At 40.3% G+C, this 16,553-nt stretch overlaps 3 protein-coding genes and 1 pseudogene across 3 annotated transcripts; all 4 read left to right on the top strand.

Moving 5' to 3' along the window:
- The first annotated feature begins 2,314 nt into the window (after nucleotides 1–2,314).
- LOC145501047 (uncharacterized) lies at nucleotides 2,315–5,948 on the top strand. The gene is made up of 2 exons (XM_081480612.1): nucleotides 2,315–5,092; nucleotides 5,782–5,948. Exons 1-2 carry the CDS (start codon nucleotides 4,226–4,228, stop codon nucleotides 5,941–5,943), a joined length of 1,029 nt encoding a protein of 342 aa, XP_081336738.1. The 5' UTR covers nucleotides 2,315–4,225; the 3' UTR covers nucleotides 5,944–5,948.
- Nucleotides 5,929–16,544, top strand: LOC145501039 (uncharacterized). The gene is made up of 9 exons (XM_081480600.1): nucleotides 5,929–6,016; nucleotides 6,139–6,247; nucleotides 6,676–6,779; nucleotides 13,836–13,951; nucleotides 14,136–14,212; nucleotides 14,397–14,671; nucleotides 15,139–15,287; nucleotides 15,600–15,684; nucleotides 16,053–16,544. Exons 2-9 carry the CDS (start codon nucleotides 6,153–6,155, stop codon nucleotides 16,238–16,240), a joined length of 1,089 nt encoding a protein of 362 aa, XP_081336726.1. The 5' UTR covers nucleotides 5,929–6,016; nucleotides 6,139–6,152; the 3' UTR covers nucleotides 16,241–16,544.
- Nucleotides 7,175–11,639, top strand: LOC145500066 (uncharacterized; annotated as a pseudogene).
- Nucleotides 12,157–13,838, top strand: LOC145501139 (uncharacterized). Its single transcript, XM_081480695.1, has 2 exons — nucleotides 12,157–12,290; nucleotides 12,390–13,838. Exons 1-2 carry the CDS (start codon nucleotides 12,215–12,217, stop codon nucleotides 12,656–12,658), a joined length of 345 nt encoding a protein of 114 aa, XP_081336821.1. The 5' UTR covers nucleotides 12,157–12,214; the 3' UTR covers nucleotides 12,659–13,838.
- Nucleotides 16,545–16,553: the final 9 nt, after the last annotated feature.

The following is a 16,553-nucleotide window of genomic DNA, read 5'->3' as shown; positions in this document are numbered from 1 at the left end:
CAAGTTGCTTGTGTTTTTCTTTAGCATGCAAGGGCACCTGTTTTTTTCTGCTCTTGTTTCATGCAAAAAGAACAAGAGGCAAAAAAACCGGATGCTCTCACAGGCTAGTTTTTCTTCCAATCATTATCATTGTTTTTAAAGTCAGTGATACTTAAGGCTGCAATAGAACTAGACATTCTTTGCTGTGGATACTTCACCATTGGCATACCTACATTGGTTACATGAGCTGGAAGTCTGTTCCTCTCTTTTTGCTTAATTTTTTCTAATTTCCCTCAACAAAGGAAAATAACCCATGTTTCCTCGTCGCCTTGTTGCAACTTGAAATGAAAATATCGCCTAGACTTTGCATTTCACGGAATTTTTACATCAGAAACTTCCATCAAAAATGTGATGAACATGTCCTTGTACATGTACATCCTTATAAGCAGAACCTGAAAATGTCATTTTGCAACAAAACTCAAACCTCGTTTCTGTTTATCTCACTTGATAAAGGGAGAATGATTAATGTTTTCATTAAAACAGTATTGCCTTGATTTTTCAATATTTCCAATGTTCACTTTTCAACCACATTTACTTGGTGAACCAGAAACAAAAATGATAAATGTTTAAAACACATGACCTCATCCACCTTTGTCAAATGTAATAGCATGATCATTTCAGTTGTAATGCCTTCTTATGCAAATGTTACTTGGTTTCCTTGGTACCTATTAGCGAACACTGAACTACTGCTTGTACACTAAATATGAAAATCAACCACAATATTCCCTAAACCAGATAATACTAAACATAGTGCAAACAATATTTTATTTCTTTTGTTCAATTCACGAGTTTGCTCACAGAGCACTTTGATTTCTCTCAGGCCTATCAAGCAATAAAATCCACCCAGTTTTGCATGGTGGTTTATATTGATTAAAACATTACAACACTGTACTCTTCTTTATAATGATCCCTGCAATATTTCATTGCCTTTTTCAGGATACCAAGGAACATGTTCAAACCAAACTCCCCAAACCAGGAATAAAACTTGGTACACTATACTTTGGCCATGATGCTAATGCTGAACACTATGAGTCAATAAAGCCTAAGACAAAGGTAATTATTACCCAAAGCAAAAGTCTTACAGCTATGATTCAATACTGGTGTTCGCAAGGTCATGGGTTCGATTCCTGTCGGAGACTCAGAATTTTTCTTTGTCCCGCGCTTGTGTCATGTTGATTAATTCACCTTCACATTTCATTACTGAGCTTAAAATTCACCATCTTTGACTTATCACTACTCACGATGACTTTGATAGCGTTGATCCTAGCAGTATGCAGGACACCTGTCATATATGAACTCAGTTCAATGACCTTGCTCTCCATGAGTTCTCATAGCTCAGTGGATAGAGTACCCGCCTGGTGTTCGGGAGGTCATGGGTTTGATTCCTGTCAGGGACTCAGAATTTTTCTTTGTCCCACGCTCATGTCATGTTGATTAATTCGCCTTCACATGTAAAAGAGAATCTTTGTAAACCAAGACCCCCTCTAAACACTGACTTGCTAAATGATTTTCCTACAAGCCTGTTCCCTACTAATTTGGGCAATGACCAACAATATGATGTACCTGCAAGTGTGATGCAAAATTGCCAAAGTCAAAGTTCACTAAAGCCCAAACAAGAAATGCATGAGGACTCTGATGACTGCAAAATGGAGTGTAACATCTTCACCACAGGGTCTTGCAAAAGATGTCTCGAACATAGAGGCCAATTTATGTGCTCCCTTGCAGAATGATGTCCCTCAAAATACTGTTCCAGAGTTTCAGAGTCACCAAACACCTGAGCAGGTGACTTGTCAAGACACCATCGATGATATGTCAGCAGAATCGCTTGTCAGTGGATGTTCTTGTTTCTCTGCCATCACTGAAGGAGGGCGACTTGATGGATCAAACCAGGCTGCCTTACGTGTCTCTATGGATGAAGCCACCGCAAGAGTGGAAGTGGCTGCACTATTCAACGTAATACCACGTATATCAAGTAAACTGTCCTCTGATCTTCATCCAGTTTATGATGATACAACAAATTCAGATCCATTCACATTAAATATGCACCCTTGTGAAAATGTTGTCAAGGAAGCTGAAAAGCTTCCTGATGATGAAATGAATGAGGGAAACCATCCATCAGGTACCGACATAGTGGGTATTGGACAGTTCTCGGAACATGGATTATCAGTTTTGAAACAGTTTTGCACCATAGCAAATACTAGACATAAGGTGTGTTCTGAGGCAAATTGGCTCAACCACTTCAGGTGTTCATCACCAGATTTAGTGAGGATTCAGGAAGCACTTTGGCACCAACCAGCCACTAATATAATCCTTAGGTTTGGAAACAAAAGTTTTGACTTTACTTCATTTGCAGATCTTGCATTGGAAAGGTATATTGACAGTTTTGTAATAGACATTTCCATAGGAAAGTACTTAGAAGAAGCAAGAATGAACAGAAATGACAATACACTTTTACTTTCCTTCAGAATTTTATGACTAGATGAAAGCACCTGACATCAATTTCAAGAAAAAGCAGATGGCGAGAACAGCATCTCAATAGAAGAATTTCAACACCCTCCAGCAAATATTTGTGCCAGTCCATATGCCAAACCACTGGGGTCTGATTTGTCAATTTGTCAAGGATGGAAATGTACTTTGATGATAGACTAAGATATGTTCCCCCATTTACAACCCTTCCCACAATCAAAGATTTGTTGGAATTGCTGACAAAAATGTATCCATCTCATGCGACCCTCCCAACAAAGTTTTGGGTAAACTGCAACCACTTCAAACGATTTGGAATGCCAGATCGAAGAGTGAATGATTCAAAGATGATTGGTGCTGGGAGCTGTGGAGTTGGTGTTATCATGGCAGCAAGAGACTTCTTGGAGAGGGGCCCTTCATGTATCAACAGCTTTGCGTGGAGATACAGTGACATGGACTTGCATCGGAAAAACCTTATGCTTCAGATTCCTCACGAGGAGCCGCAACCGCTAAAATTTTCGTCCCAGAGTAAATTGGATTTATTTTTCGACACTTAATTTCGTTGACAGGTCGGTGAGAAGATAAAAGGCTACCGCTTAAATGAGCAAGACACCTTTAGTGCAAAAAGTTGTCAGACGAGAGCTCAAACGCCTTCATCAAAAATTTCCCTTGATGACAGAGAGTCTCCGGCGATGATTGCTGTCGCGCGCCTTCGGGATATGTTTTCTGGAATACAATATTTCTCCTCGGTGTCAAGTAAAAAATAAATGTTGCAGCGTAAAACCTATACACTTTGTCCTTGTTTTGTCATAACATGTAATATTTTATGAAGCCGACGTGAGCTATACAGCAGTTATCCTGTTTTAAGACAAACCTGACGGGAATCGCTCTTAAATGTGGCGTAGCAGTCGATTCCTTTCAAAGCACGCGGAGCGCTGAACAAACGAACGCGTGCGCGAGTGAAAACATGAGGAGCAGTGGGGTGATGAGGCGCGCTCATTCGCTTGCAATTTCCTTTGTTTTTTTCCATGCGCTTAGAGCGCAAACGACTGCTATGGAGGCTAGGTTATTTTTTGTTCTCTCATAACGAAAAAAGACACACTCGTAGTGGTGTTTGGAATAAAAAAGAAATCTTTACAAAGATTATTGAATTAACATGTATGTCGATTTATTTAGCTGAATAGGTCTGAGCAGTTGGCTTTGTCGTTCCGATCGGATTTGGCCTGGTTTTATTACGAAACGGCTGTTCAGAGCAAATCGGCCCGATTAAACAAAAAATCTTTTGCATCGGAATTTTCTCACAGTCAGTCAAATCAAGCAAATCAAGATTGAAGAGAGCACTCTCCCAGTGTATGTAAAAAAGAACCGTGTGACGGTAATGCAATTTTCCCCAGTTACCCATTTATGTCATGTCACGCAATCATTCCAACAACTTCCTCATAGCAATTAACAGAAATAAAACACAAAAAAAAAGCAAAACGCAAAACAGAAAATACAAACAAACAATATTGGAAAACAAGAACTTGTAGTTTAGACAATACTTGTTTATTTGACATATTTCGATACATCGTTTTATTGTTTTGGGAGACTACAAGTAGTTAATATTAGCAATATTAGTGATTAATAAATTAAAAAATTAACCAAAGGTTGATGGTGAGGCGCGAGTTTCAAAATTTACGCGCCATTTCGATTGAGTCTTCAGTTCGGACACAGTGTAATCGAAATGTTGGTTCAAGTTAGCAGTACAAGTCTTGCTCCGAGTAAATACTGGTATGTCTTAAACGATGAAATTGGCGGATCATCATTTCGAAAATGGATGGACAATGCTTTTTTTCGCCTTTTTCTGGACGAAGTTCACAAGATCCCATTCTGTAAACTTAGGGATAACAATGGAAGTCCTCTTGACCCGAACTTGTTCGGGATCAAATACCGAAAATGCGACGTTCTGGTCGCCTCGACACTTGGTCTCTGTGGAGGACTAATTCGTCAACGCGATTGGAACGACCAGGGCTACTTGGCCAGCGATTCTTTCAAAAGAATCATGCAAGCAATTAATAGTCATTGCGCAATCACTGGTCTGTCACGAAATGGCGTGAGTTCGAATGCTGACACAAACTCATGTCTTAAAGAAGAACTGAATGAAGCCAAGGATAAAATCATGGAACTGCAGAGTCTTCTTGCTATGCACAAACAAATGTCCACCAATACGGACGAGAAATCGGCGAAATCCCCAAAACGAAAGAAGATGAGGCTCAGCAAAAAAAGCGCGGAAGAAATTCTTCGCACGCTGAAAGATGTATGTGATCGGCATAAGGCTTCTGTGTCGTCCGTAATAGGCCATTTATGTACGCACGACTCCGCAAAACAGCCAAGCGAAGCTCGGAACATAATTTCTGAAATTGTAACCGCAGTCACAGAGAGGAAGGGTGTCAATAGAGGTCTCGAAGCGCTTGTACCAGATGTGCTGCAACAGTATCTACATCAATTCCGTGTCCCTGATTGGGTTCTTCTGTATTTCAAACTAGAAGCAAAAATTCCAGATGAAGGATGGCAAACCATGATGAACCTAACGAAGTTAGGAAGAACAAAAGTGAGTCATAATTTGTTCCCGTGTTTATTGATCACTTAATATTTTTAATGGGGGGGGGGTGGGGGGGTGTTACGTTTATAAGGCTTTATTTTATATATATACACTTTATCCTTATTGGTCTCTATAAATTTCTTATTGTACTAGTTGGGAGACTTTGATAAAGTATTAGCCCCCTTCGAGCCCTGATGCCAACATACAAATTCTCCTGACTAGTCTCCATACATTTTGTATTGTACTAATTGAGAGAATTTGATGATCTTTTGTCCCTTTAAGCCCTAACATACTAATTCTCTTTACTTGTCTTCATACATTGTTTTATAGTATTAGTTGGAAGAATTTGATAATGCATTATTTATACCCTTCTTCAAGCCCAGATATGAACATACACATTCTCCCTTCTGGTCCCCACACATTTCCTATAGTACTAGCTGGGAAAATTTGTTTAAAATTCAAGGCAATGTATTTTTGGTGATCACTTTCTTAATTCTTGCAATCTTTTTATCACGACATACATTACTGATTCATTATACTGTGAGGTTAAACTTGATCCTTATCACACTTGAGCATGTCAATCAGTTTTTTTTATGAATTCATTCAGGCTTGGCAAGTTTTTGCAGAAAAAAAATTAATAAGAAAGAAGTGGATTCCCTGTGATCAGGCATATACAACTGAGGTTTTTTTTTCAACAGAACAATTCTGATGCAAAAATTCTTTTGAACAAGAATCAAATCAAAGCAGTCCGCAGAATGATATTTGTAATTGTAAGGAAAACCTTGGGTCTCTGTGACACACCAAAACCATTGAAGGGAAGGCAGGTTGCCCTACAAAATGTTCTGGTGTGGATGATCTGAGAGCAGAGGCTGCATGGACTAGATCAAAAGGATGTTGAAATCAACATAAAGCTTGATGGCAGACCATTTTGGGGTAAGCAGTCTGCATTAATCTCAAACAATTAAGTTGAGATCCATATAATTATTATTTATTATATTCTTTATACATACTCTTACAGAATATCACCCTTACCTGATTCTCCACACTGTTTTTAGGAAAAGATCAAGTAATGGTTGGTCTTGTGCCTATTGACACACCATTTTCCTCAAGTCAAAGTTGCAAGGCAGTCTTCCCTCTTGCAATAGCTAACTGCAAGGAAACAAGGTAGCTTCAGTACACATACATTACACATACATTAATTTACACACATATATTTGTAACATATGAAGTAATAAGCACAAATTAAAGGTTCAATAGTTAATATGAAAACTGTATATGGTTTAGTTTAAAATGATATATTATGTGCTGTTATTGGTTAATTCTCAGAGCTTTATTTTCCCTATGCTTATCGCATGGGCACAAAATCTGGCACATGTAAATTTTTAGGGCAAGCCATGTAACAAACTTCTTCACTATGAACTCTCACTAACTCGGAACTGTACTGGACTTTCTCATGCAGACCTCACTTCACTCAGTCAGTACTAGAAAGACCCTGGCAATATCCTACCAGTTTGTTCCTTGCACTCAGCTATTTAAAGAAGAACATTAGTATAGCATGGGTTCAAAAGTTTTAAATGATTCTTAAATTATAGGCGAAACCTGGAATTACTCTTGAAAGATTTAACTGCTCAGAAAAGACATGTACAAAAACATGGCCTAAAAGTTGATGGCAAGAACTACAACATAAAATTCACAGGTATGTACTAACGTTTACTTTTGTCCCCCATTGTCTGTAATCAGCCATCCACTTTACCCTTAAAAGGGTTAGCTGGACAATAGAAATAAAAAAAATACATGTACAGGGGCTGCAAGCATCATGCAAGCATTTGCAGTACGGTACATTAACTCGGTTCATATTGTTTGCCACTAACCTCACCATTCCACAGTTAGTCAGGGAGCATATGTCTTAAAATAAATTTCCGTGGGATTTTTATGGTGAAAGCAAACCACCTACCTAAATGTGTTAAGGGAAACCTGAGGAACACAAAAAATGTTGTCGGCAATTTTGTAACCTACACCGGCGGCTGCTATGGGGGGTCTATTTTTAGACCTATATGGCTCAACATGGAATCGAGGCTTGAATATAAAATGGCGTGGAAATACAATTAACTACAATAAATTTCCACAAAATTACCAGAAATATTTAATTTAGTTTATCTAATACATATCCATAGACTTAAGTAGTAAATACTGATCACATGATCAACACTGCACGAAAGCGAGGCTGGTCGTTTGTTGTTTTCAAATAAGCATCAAAGGCATGAAGGCATATATTTTGCCACTGAAAATTGATCAGAGAGTTAAATTTAGTAAAGGGATTGTATTCAAATCAATAGCTCACTGAAATCAGGAAAAAACAATGATTTTGGTCAGCGGTCATTTCCATCATTTTAGAGGTCCGCCATGTTGGATTTACAGTCCATCTAGAGCGGCATGTTTTTTGGTGTCTAATAACATATGGAAACGGATTCTGGTTCAAAAACAAACGAAACTGAGGCCAAAGGGTTGGATTTACACTTATGTATAATTTGTCAAAGAAAAAAAATGAAAATCTAGTTGAAAAGCCCGAAGCTCACGAAAAAGTTCTGGTATCGATCGAGGAATGGAGTAAGTACGGTAATCTTGAGTACACAGAAGCGTGGAGTAAGTTGAGGTTTGCTTCTGTCCAAGAGCTCGAGGATGGACGGGCATCATGGTATAGATCATGTTATAAAGATGCAGTACATGCTGGGATGCTTAGACGAGCAAGAGAAAGGTATGAGAGGCAGCTCGAAGGCCCCAATGAGTCCAGGCGAAAATCACGACCAGATTCATCAGTAGAAATTCCTCAACTAACCCGTTCGAAAACGTCTCCCTACAATAAGAATGTCTGTTTTTTCTGCGATGGCCCACCCGGTAACCGTAAGAGCCTGCATAATATCAGTACCTTTTCTGCTGGTGAGTCCCTTCGCACTGCCATTGGGATGTCGGGTAATGATAAGCTCTCGGTTAAACTCACACATCCATTGCTCCAGATGATGCTCATTCCATAGATATAAAGTACCACAAAAACTGTTCGGCAAACCATGTATCGCATGTTTTACGAAGAGAAACTTCCGAATCATCATCTGAGAAGTTGGCTGGTGAGATTGCAGCACAAATAGAATTCCTGACAATGACGGAGATGACTTTGAGTAGCGGAAAAGTGGCGACTATGTCTGAATTACAAGATGCGTTTGAAAGCATACTAGAATCTAACAATGTGAAAATTCGAGGGGCAGACGAAAGGCCTTGAAGCAGTTACTACTACGAGAGATACCAGAGATAGAGTTTCATGCACCTGAACGTGTCAATGAGTCCGAGCGAGTCAGTATCAAGAAGACAAGAGATCAAGCAATTCAGATGGCTGAGGATCAGACCGCAAACAAAGACTCCGATATGAAAACTCTGTTTGATGCTGCTGCAATAATTAGGAAATCTATCACCAAATGTAGAAAGTGGAAGTTTACAGGTTCACTGAAAAACCTGCCTGACGAGAACGTACCAGCAGAGCTTTTCAGTTTTTATAGATGGATTATACAAGGCCCAAAACATGAGCTTTCTGCTGGAAAGAAATGTGACGAAGTGTACAATCGTGCAATGGCTCTATCCCTGACCACTGTATCAATGTGTTTGACTGAGAGGCAGGTCAAAAACAAGAAGTCCGATGTTGTAAGATCCTCGTCGGAGATGCCGCTGCAGTTAGCCGTTGGGATAGCTGTACACCAGGCCATGAGAAGCAAGCAGCTCATAACCATGCTTCATGGATTCGGAATGTCAGTGGACTACAACAGGATCCTGAGAGTAGAGGCCCAAATCGAAGCTAGCGTTCTAAAGCGCATGGAGCTGAATGATGGTCTATATATACCCCCTGATGTAGTTTTGGGCACGTCTTTTTTGCGGTCAATAATGTGGATTTTGCTGAGGACACTCCTGATGGCAAGAATACCTTCCACGGCACAGCGATGGCAATCTACCAAAGGCAGGAAGCAGGCGATGTAGCACCAGAGCTGACCGTGGACCCCGGAGATCAGTGTCGTCACTCAATCAGAGAGCTTCCTGAATCTGTGACAACCTTGCTAGAATGCCATGCACCACCCGGAAGGCCTGTTGGTCCCACCTTCCCCAAGTTTGGATTGTGTACCGAAGACCAACTTCCATTGTACATCAGAAAGCAAGATTTCACATGGCTTCTCGGACGCAGTATGACCAGAACGATCACCAATGGAGAAGTTGAAGACAATCAGCCCCCTAGTACCAACATCCCAGTATGGTCTGGCTATAACTCCACTATGAGTAGTTCCATGCCGTTGACACGAGTTGGCACCCCTCCCCTGATCGCTGCACCAGCACACGAGTGGCAGACTCTGCTTACCATTCTGATGCAAGCACAGAATATTAACACGGCGGTTGTAGGGCAGAACAGGAGGACTGTGATATCGCTTGATATGGGACTGTATCAACCGGCAAAGATGACCCGTCAAGATCTTGGGGATACAATACTTCGTCCTGGTGAGCTACACATTGTGATGGCCCAACTTCGCACAATCGGTGCATTCATCGAGAACAGCGGGCTGGACATGTGCTGGGTAGAGTCGGATCTCTACGGGCCTTCCACTGTGAAGCAGATTCTCGGTGGGAACCACGTAAAGAGAGGAGAGGCAGCGCATATGGTTACATTACAAGCTCTATTCAGCCTCTACCAGGAAGCCTTCTTCGTGAGACACCCAGCTGTACGCACGATTGTGGAGAAGTCGGCTAACCAGTTAAGCGATGCGTGTAAAAAAGGCGAAAACCAAGATATTACAGCAAAGCACGAAGAACTGGCACAGACCATCAATTCAACAGAGCTTGCTGCAAAGATGGAGCAGTTTGATGTAGACCATGAGGATAGTCCACTGTTCAAGTTCACCCGAGGGTACATGGCAATGGTTTTGGAGATGATGACGTTCATCAGAGCCGTGCGGACTGGAGACTGGGATCTTCATCTACAAGCCCTAAAGTTGTTTGTGAAGTACTTCTTTGCGCATGACATGTTAAACTACACTCGTATGATTCCTGTTTACTTGGCAGAGATGGAGATAATAAAGGAGACCGATCCTGAAATCTACCATGAGTTCCAGAATGGCAACTGGGTGGTGAACAAGAACGCGAACATAGCATTCTGTGCTGTTGGCGCTGACAACGCGCTTGAACACGTCAACAGATCAATGAAAGTCTCAGGTGGATTGATTGGCATCACGCCGAACCCTACTGCACGCACAAAGTATTTTTTGATTGCACCTGAATTAGCAAGACTGGCAGAAGAAGCCAAGCTGATGGCAGGTACTTCTTCTAAGACACAGACTAGCCATCACAACCTCACCACTGCTGTCAGGTTACGTGAAGAAAGGAACGTCCAGCAGCTGACCACTAGTATTCAACGGTTCACCAACCCCTTCACAGTAGAAGGCCCTGATCTGTTCAACCTAGTGACAAAAGTGCGCATGCCCGAGAAAGTGAAGAAAGATCTCTGTGATCAAAGCGTCATTGGTAACAAGCTGTTCGGAACATTCGTTAAGGAACGGATACAGACAGCCGAGAAGAGCATCTGGGACATGATGAAGAAGCGCAAGCTCCTAACGTGGAAGACTACTGGGAAAACAGTTAGGGTGGCTACAAAGGATAAGATCATCGAGCTAAAGGAAGATCGATGTCTCTTCGCGCGGATGATGGTAATCTGCAAGTCCCGTCCAGAGATAGACATCAAAGAGGCAGTGGGAGCGTACGAGTTCTCGGTAGTTCCACGATCAATGTTTGCCGCCGATGGCAATATGCTGCACTGTTCCGCAAAGAGCGCCTTGATGAGTATTCTAGAGAAGCTGCCAAGTGACAGATCAGTTGCGCAGGCTGAACCCACTGACCAGTTCGCTAATGCAAATGTGCAGATCAAGGTTTCCATTGTAGATGGTATGGCCGAAGTACAAGCACTGGAAAAACCAGATTGGATCAAGACCTGCTCGGATCTGGCCAATCATTTCACTGTGACGATCTTCGACAAGTACAAGGAGGCAGATGAAATTCGTCTTATTTTCGACAGGTTTGTCACTCCCGCTGATATTTACCTTGTAACCTTTGTGTTTATATTAGATATAATTACTTACATTAGTGGGCACGTTATTCTGCTTTTAGGTATGATGTACCATTGTCTTTAAAGACCGCAACTCGCGAATTTCGTCAGGGATGCTTGGAACCTATCAGCTACAAGATTACTGACACCACTCAGATTTCCAAGGTATACTATTAACGGTTTTTCATACAAAAGCAATGATCCTATATATAATGTACTACAAGAAGAATAGGGCCAGATATAGAGGTAAAGACACTAAAACTAGTACACCCTTTCTTATGCAGGTACCGATGGAGAGACTTTTGGCACATGTCAGCACCAAGGATGAACTGACGCAATATCTTGCCAGCAAGACTCTAGAGAAGGGGCGTCAGAATGGTTTGCACGTGGTGGTTGCATGGAGCAGTAAGTGTAGGGCAACACACAAGGATATGGCATACCTCGATAGCGACCAAGAGGAGGCAGATACCAAAATACTGCTACATGCAGATGCCACCACATCAGGAGCTACGAGTATCAAGATCTTTTCACCGGACACTGACGTGTTTGTACTGGCCCTTAGACGTTACCCGGAGCTATGTGCGGACACTTCATTCGTCACTGGAAGAGGACAGCGCCACCGAACTATCCAGCTTTGTTCAATTGTCCGCGCTTCAGGAGCAGCTAGAACGGCAGCACTACCTGGCTTTCATGCCTGGAGCGGAGCTGATGTCACTGGAAACTTTGCATTTAAAGGAAAGCTGGAATGCTGGAAAGCGTTTCTTGAAGCTGATGAAGAATGTGTCACTGCACTTGCAGATCTCGGCTCTACCGTTGTTCCCACAGTGGGCATGTTCTATGCAATAGAGAAGCTAGTGTGCCAACTTTACCTGCCCAAGACTAAGATATCCAGCCTGAAAGATCTAAGGTGGCTCCTGTTTTGACGAAAACAGGCCAAGTCAGAACGACTACCGCCTACACAAGCTGCTCTCCGAGAGGCCATTAAGCGAGCGCATTACCAAGCCATGATCTGGGCCAATGACAAAGTCCCTAATCCAGACCTTCCATCACCAGAGAACTATGGATGGAAAAAGGACAAAGGTTATTATAAATTAACAGTTGATATAGTAATAGACTCTCAAGTTCAACACTGCAGATTGAGATGACTTTAATGCATTGCCTTATTCTTTTATATTTCAGACAAATGGATGCTGGTGATGATGAAACTGCAGCCGGCACCCGACGCTGTTCTTTATCTTGTCAAGTGTGGCTGTGGGAAGGACAAATGCAGAAACAACAGGTGCAGCTGTCGAAGGGCGGGTCTCACTTGCACAGATCTATGCAGCTGCAGCAATGACGAGACAGGGGAAGCGTGTGACAATGTCGATATGATTGAGAATGATAGCTGTGATGATGAAACATCGGATGAGCAGGACGATGACAACAAGGAAGACGAGGATGATGAATGATTCTTACCTGACATCTATGTTCTGTAGACAGCAATGCATTATGGGCTCAGTTGTGTTATTTTTAAAGCAGTTATTATCGCCAAAAGCCTGACTAGGTTCTGGGTAGTAATAATTATATATACCTGTAAACCTGCTATGGTTAACATTACGCCCTCGGAGCAACCTTAATTATCGCTAACATATCGAATAGCTGATATAAGGCCTGGTCTAAACGTCGAGCCAACGTCGTGCCGAACCTAATTCCATTTGGTTTTATGATAGCGCGATGCTAGCACGGCAGTGGTTCTAAATGCCAATTTGGTTAGTTCTGTTTTCATCTAGTTGTATTTCTTCTTCGCACCGAAAGCCCTAATTTTCGGAAAGGAATTTGGTTCAGCATGACGTTGGCTCGACGCTTAGAACAGGCCTAACAAGTGCCGAGGAGCTCAGCCTCACTTTCATGTCGTCTTACGTGAACAAAACCTATTCAAATGTAGTTTAATTCACGTGAACAAAAAATATCATGTAGTTCACTTGTTGTAGTCATTTTTCTCAACAACTCGAGAAAAAGAAATATGCTTTTAATGCTTATTTGAAGACAACAAACGACCAGCCTCGCTTTCGTGCAGTGTTGATCACGTGATCAGTATTTACTACTTAAGTCTATGAATGTGTATTAGATAGACTATATTAAAGATTCCTGGTAATTTTGTGGAAATTTATTGTAGTTAATTGTATTTACACGCCATTTTATGTTCGAGCCTCGATTCCCTGTTGAGCCATATGGGTCTAAAAATAGACCCCCCATAGCAGCTGCCGGTGCAGGTTACAAAATTGCCGACAACAGTTTTTGTGTTCCTTAGGGTCCCCTTAAAACATCTGGGTAGGTGGTTTGCTTTCACCATAAAAATCCCACGGGATTACATATGCTCCCTGACTAAGTGCAGAACCTTCGTTAAATTAAGCCGCCTTTTTGCTCTCTATATATATATTTTTTCCATCCAGAGATCCATTGTCTATTGAATCAAAGAATTGTTATTTAATTAGTAATACTAATAAAAGTACATCAAAATTACTTATAATCATTTCACACTGCATGTACACAGAAACACTGGTTGCCCCTTTAACACAAGTTCACTCTAGATACACTGTGTATGGTTCTCAAAAAAATACTTCATTACATCTCTCCTTACAACAGTTACAGCTGACTACAAAGCTCTTTTGCTGTGCACAAAAAGGACAACAGGAGAGGAAGTCCAATTAGGTGGACAAGGGAAAGGGGTGGAGGCTTGCCTTTTCTGCACTGCTATCCGAGTAAGTAAAACTACAATATGAACATCAAATAAAGGTTATTTACATTTTTGTTACTCGAAGAGTGTTCAAATCCCTTCATGTATATAAAACAAAAAAAATAGCAATCACATTGTACATGTACAAGATTAAAAAACAAACTTAAGAGCAAAGCTCATTTTCTTCCTCATATTTCCTACTTTGTCAGGGTTGTGCCTGTAAAGGAGTTCCAGCAAATGAAACTTGTGTAGAGTGTTTTGTAAAAGCCAAGGGAGACGTCGGAAAGTATGGTCATTTTGTTAGTATGTATTTGTCAAATATAATTCAGGATATAGGCATGTATATACATGTGCTGCCTTCAGTCTCCAAGATTGTATATCATTAATATTCATATCCTATATTTTCATGATGAATAAATTAAACGTAAAAATAGAACACAAGTGTAACAGTACTACCTTCATTAATGCAGATGGAATGGTATTAGAGATGACCTTCTCATCTTCATGGATGTTGAGGTATCAGATGTTAACCTCTGTGCACTCCACTGTGAACTCCGAAACACTGAACAGCTCCTTATGTCCCTTGGACTTACTGCTCACAGATGTGGATCATTAAAAGAATGCAACCTTGTGCTAGCCGAATATGGTCCAGAGACAATGGTGAAAGACCGCATTGTTGTGAAATTGAAGGAAGGCCAAGATACAGATGTACAAAAACATAACATTAAAATTAGATCATTTTCAGGTATAAATTTCAAAGTTTATGCACAGTCATTTTATAAACTTCAGTGTATATATATAGTACCTTGTAAATTGTATTGTTGTGTTGTTTTATAATTCATAAGGTAAATGGAAAGAAATGAATACAAATCAGATTAAACTCAGCCACTCGTACTGGGCCATACTGTAAATACTACGTAAGGACCGAACCTATTCAAAGACAACAGCTAGGACATTAAATATAATTGTTGAAAATTTAACTCGTAGGAGCATCAATTGTTCATTGCAAGCATAGAGAAAACAAACATTTTGTGAGCATTCAGCGCAGAAGCCCAATTTTTGAGCACTGCAAAATTTAGAGGGATCATTCACAATCTCTGTCTATAGTCAAAGAAGTTGTAGGGGAAACTGCCAGGGAAGTTGATTGTAGACACAAAACTGACTGAATTACTTAACCCAAATTCTCTGAACCTATTAATTTGCATTTTGCAGGCAATACAGAGCAGGCCTTCTTGAACAACTTTGATGACATTGTGGAGTCTTCATTACCTGTCCAAAACGTCATGGATCTGTTTCCAGACAAGGAGACTGCAGAGGATTCGATTCTTGGAAAAATATCCTACTGTGAAGAAAGAATAAAGGTTCATTTAATGCATTTGATTTTCATTAACTTGTACTATCATGTTTTCTCTGCAAGCTGCTTGATTAATATTACATATTATTGTCATAAAATTGTTTTCATGGATGTTATTTAAGGGTCACTCCTTGTGGCCAAAATGTTTTTCTTGGGCCCCTGCTTTTCTGTAGAAAATATTAAGTCTAGAAGGGCTGGATAATTTTTCAGGCCCATCTTTAATGTAACGTAACTCAGAAAATGAAGTTGAACTTTCATATAGTTATGTAATCTCTTGCAATTTCTTTTTCAAGTAACCATTTACTGTTATGACTTTAAGTATTACAGAGATCTTATTGAAGGGGAAGAATTTCTCCGGGACAATGGAGTAAGTGGCATGGAATCTGTCCCACTTGCTGGTACAGGTAAGGTAGTACCATATAACATAATAAACTAAAGATCACTTACCCTACATGAATGTTACCAGCCCATTGACAGTTCAAGAATCTCAACATCATTCGTTAACATCAACACTTCTTTACCTACATATTTGAGCGTTCTAGATATGGAGGAATAAATTTTCATTAAGGTTTATGAAAACTTAACCTTTGTGCAGAATTACAACTTACAAAAAGCCTATAGCTTCCACTTTTCTCTGTTTTGTTCTTTTAACTCTTTCATATATACGGGTAAACCTTTTTGCTAAAGAAAACAAAAATTTCTAGGGTGTGTGGTTAACAGCCTTATAGTTCTTTAAACTGTCCATTTTGTAATCAATAACAATTCATTTTAGACCTGGAGACATATCTGCATGAAAAGAAAAACTCCTGGGAACAGTGTTCAAAAGACATAGAAGAAAAGTATACTATTGCTGAGCAAGCTGATAGCCCACTGGTGTTGCGAGAATATGCTGCAAAGTTAGAAATTTTGAGATTCAAAGAGGTTTGGAACATGATATACAGTTGTGTATTATATTACTAACAGCTCTTTTCAGTGCTACTTACACGACAATATCACATAGCAGCCCTCTTTTAATATGCCATCTTTTGGCATTCTTTTAAAACAGGTTAATTTTGAAGTGTTAAAATTGTCAAAACAGGCCAGTACTTTTTCTGTAAATGAAACAATGAAAATGGCTGCAAGAACTGGAGAAAATTTGCATGTAAATTTCAGCACATCAGCATCCCATCCATACATGTACATGTACATACAAATTTGAGAGAACTACCTGTAGTTATACTAGCATAATCCCACACAGTGAAATTATCTGTGTGATGTCCATATATATATATAT

This window comes from Orbicella franksi, chromosome 10, assembly GCF_964199315.1.
Source record: "Orbicella franksi chromosome 10, jaOrbFran1.1, whole genome shotgun sequence".
In the NCBI taxonomy this organism is placed as follows: domain Eukaryota; kingdom Metazoa; phylum Cnidaria; class Anthozoa; order Scleractinia; family Merulinidae; genus Orbicella; species Orbicella franksi.
The sequence above is the reverse complement of the archived record's forward strand: the minus strand, read 5'-3'. Positions and strand labels throughout refer to the sequence as shown.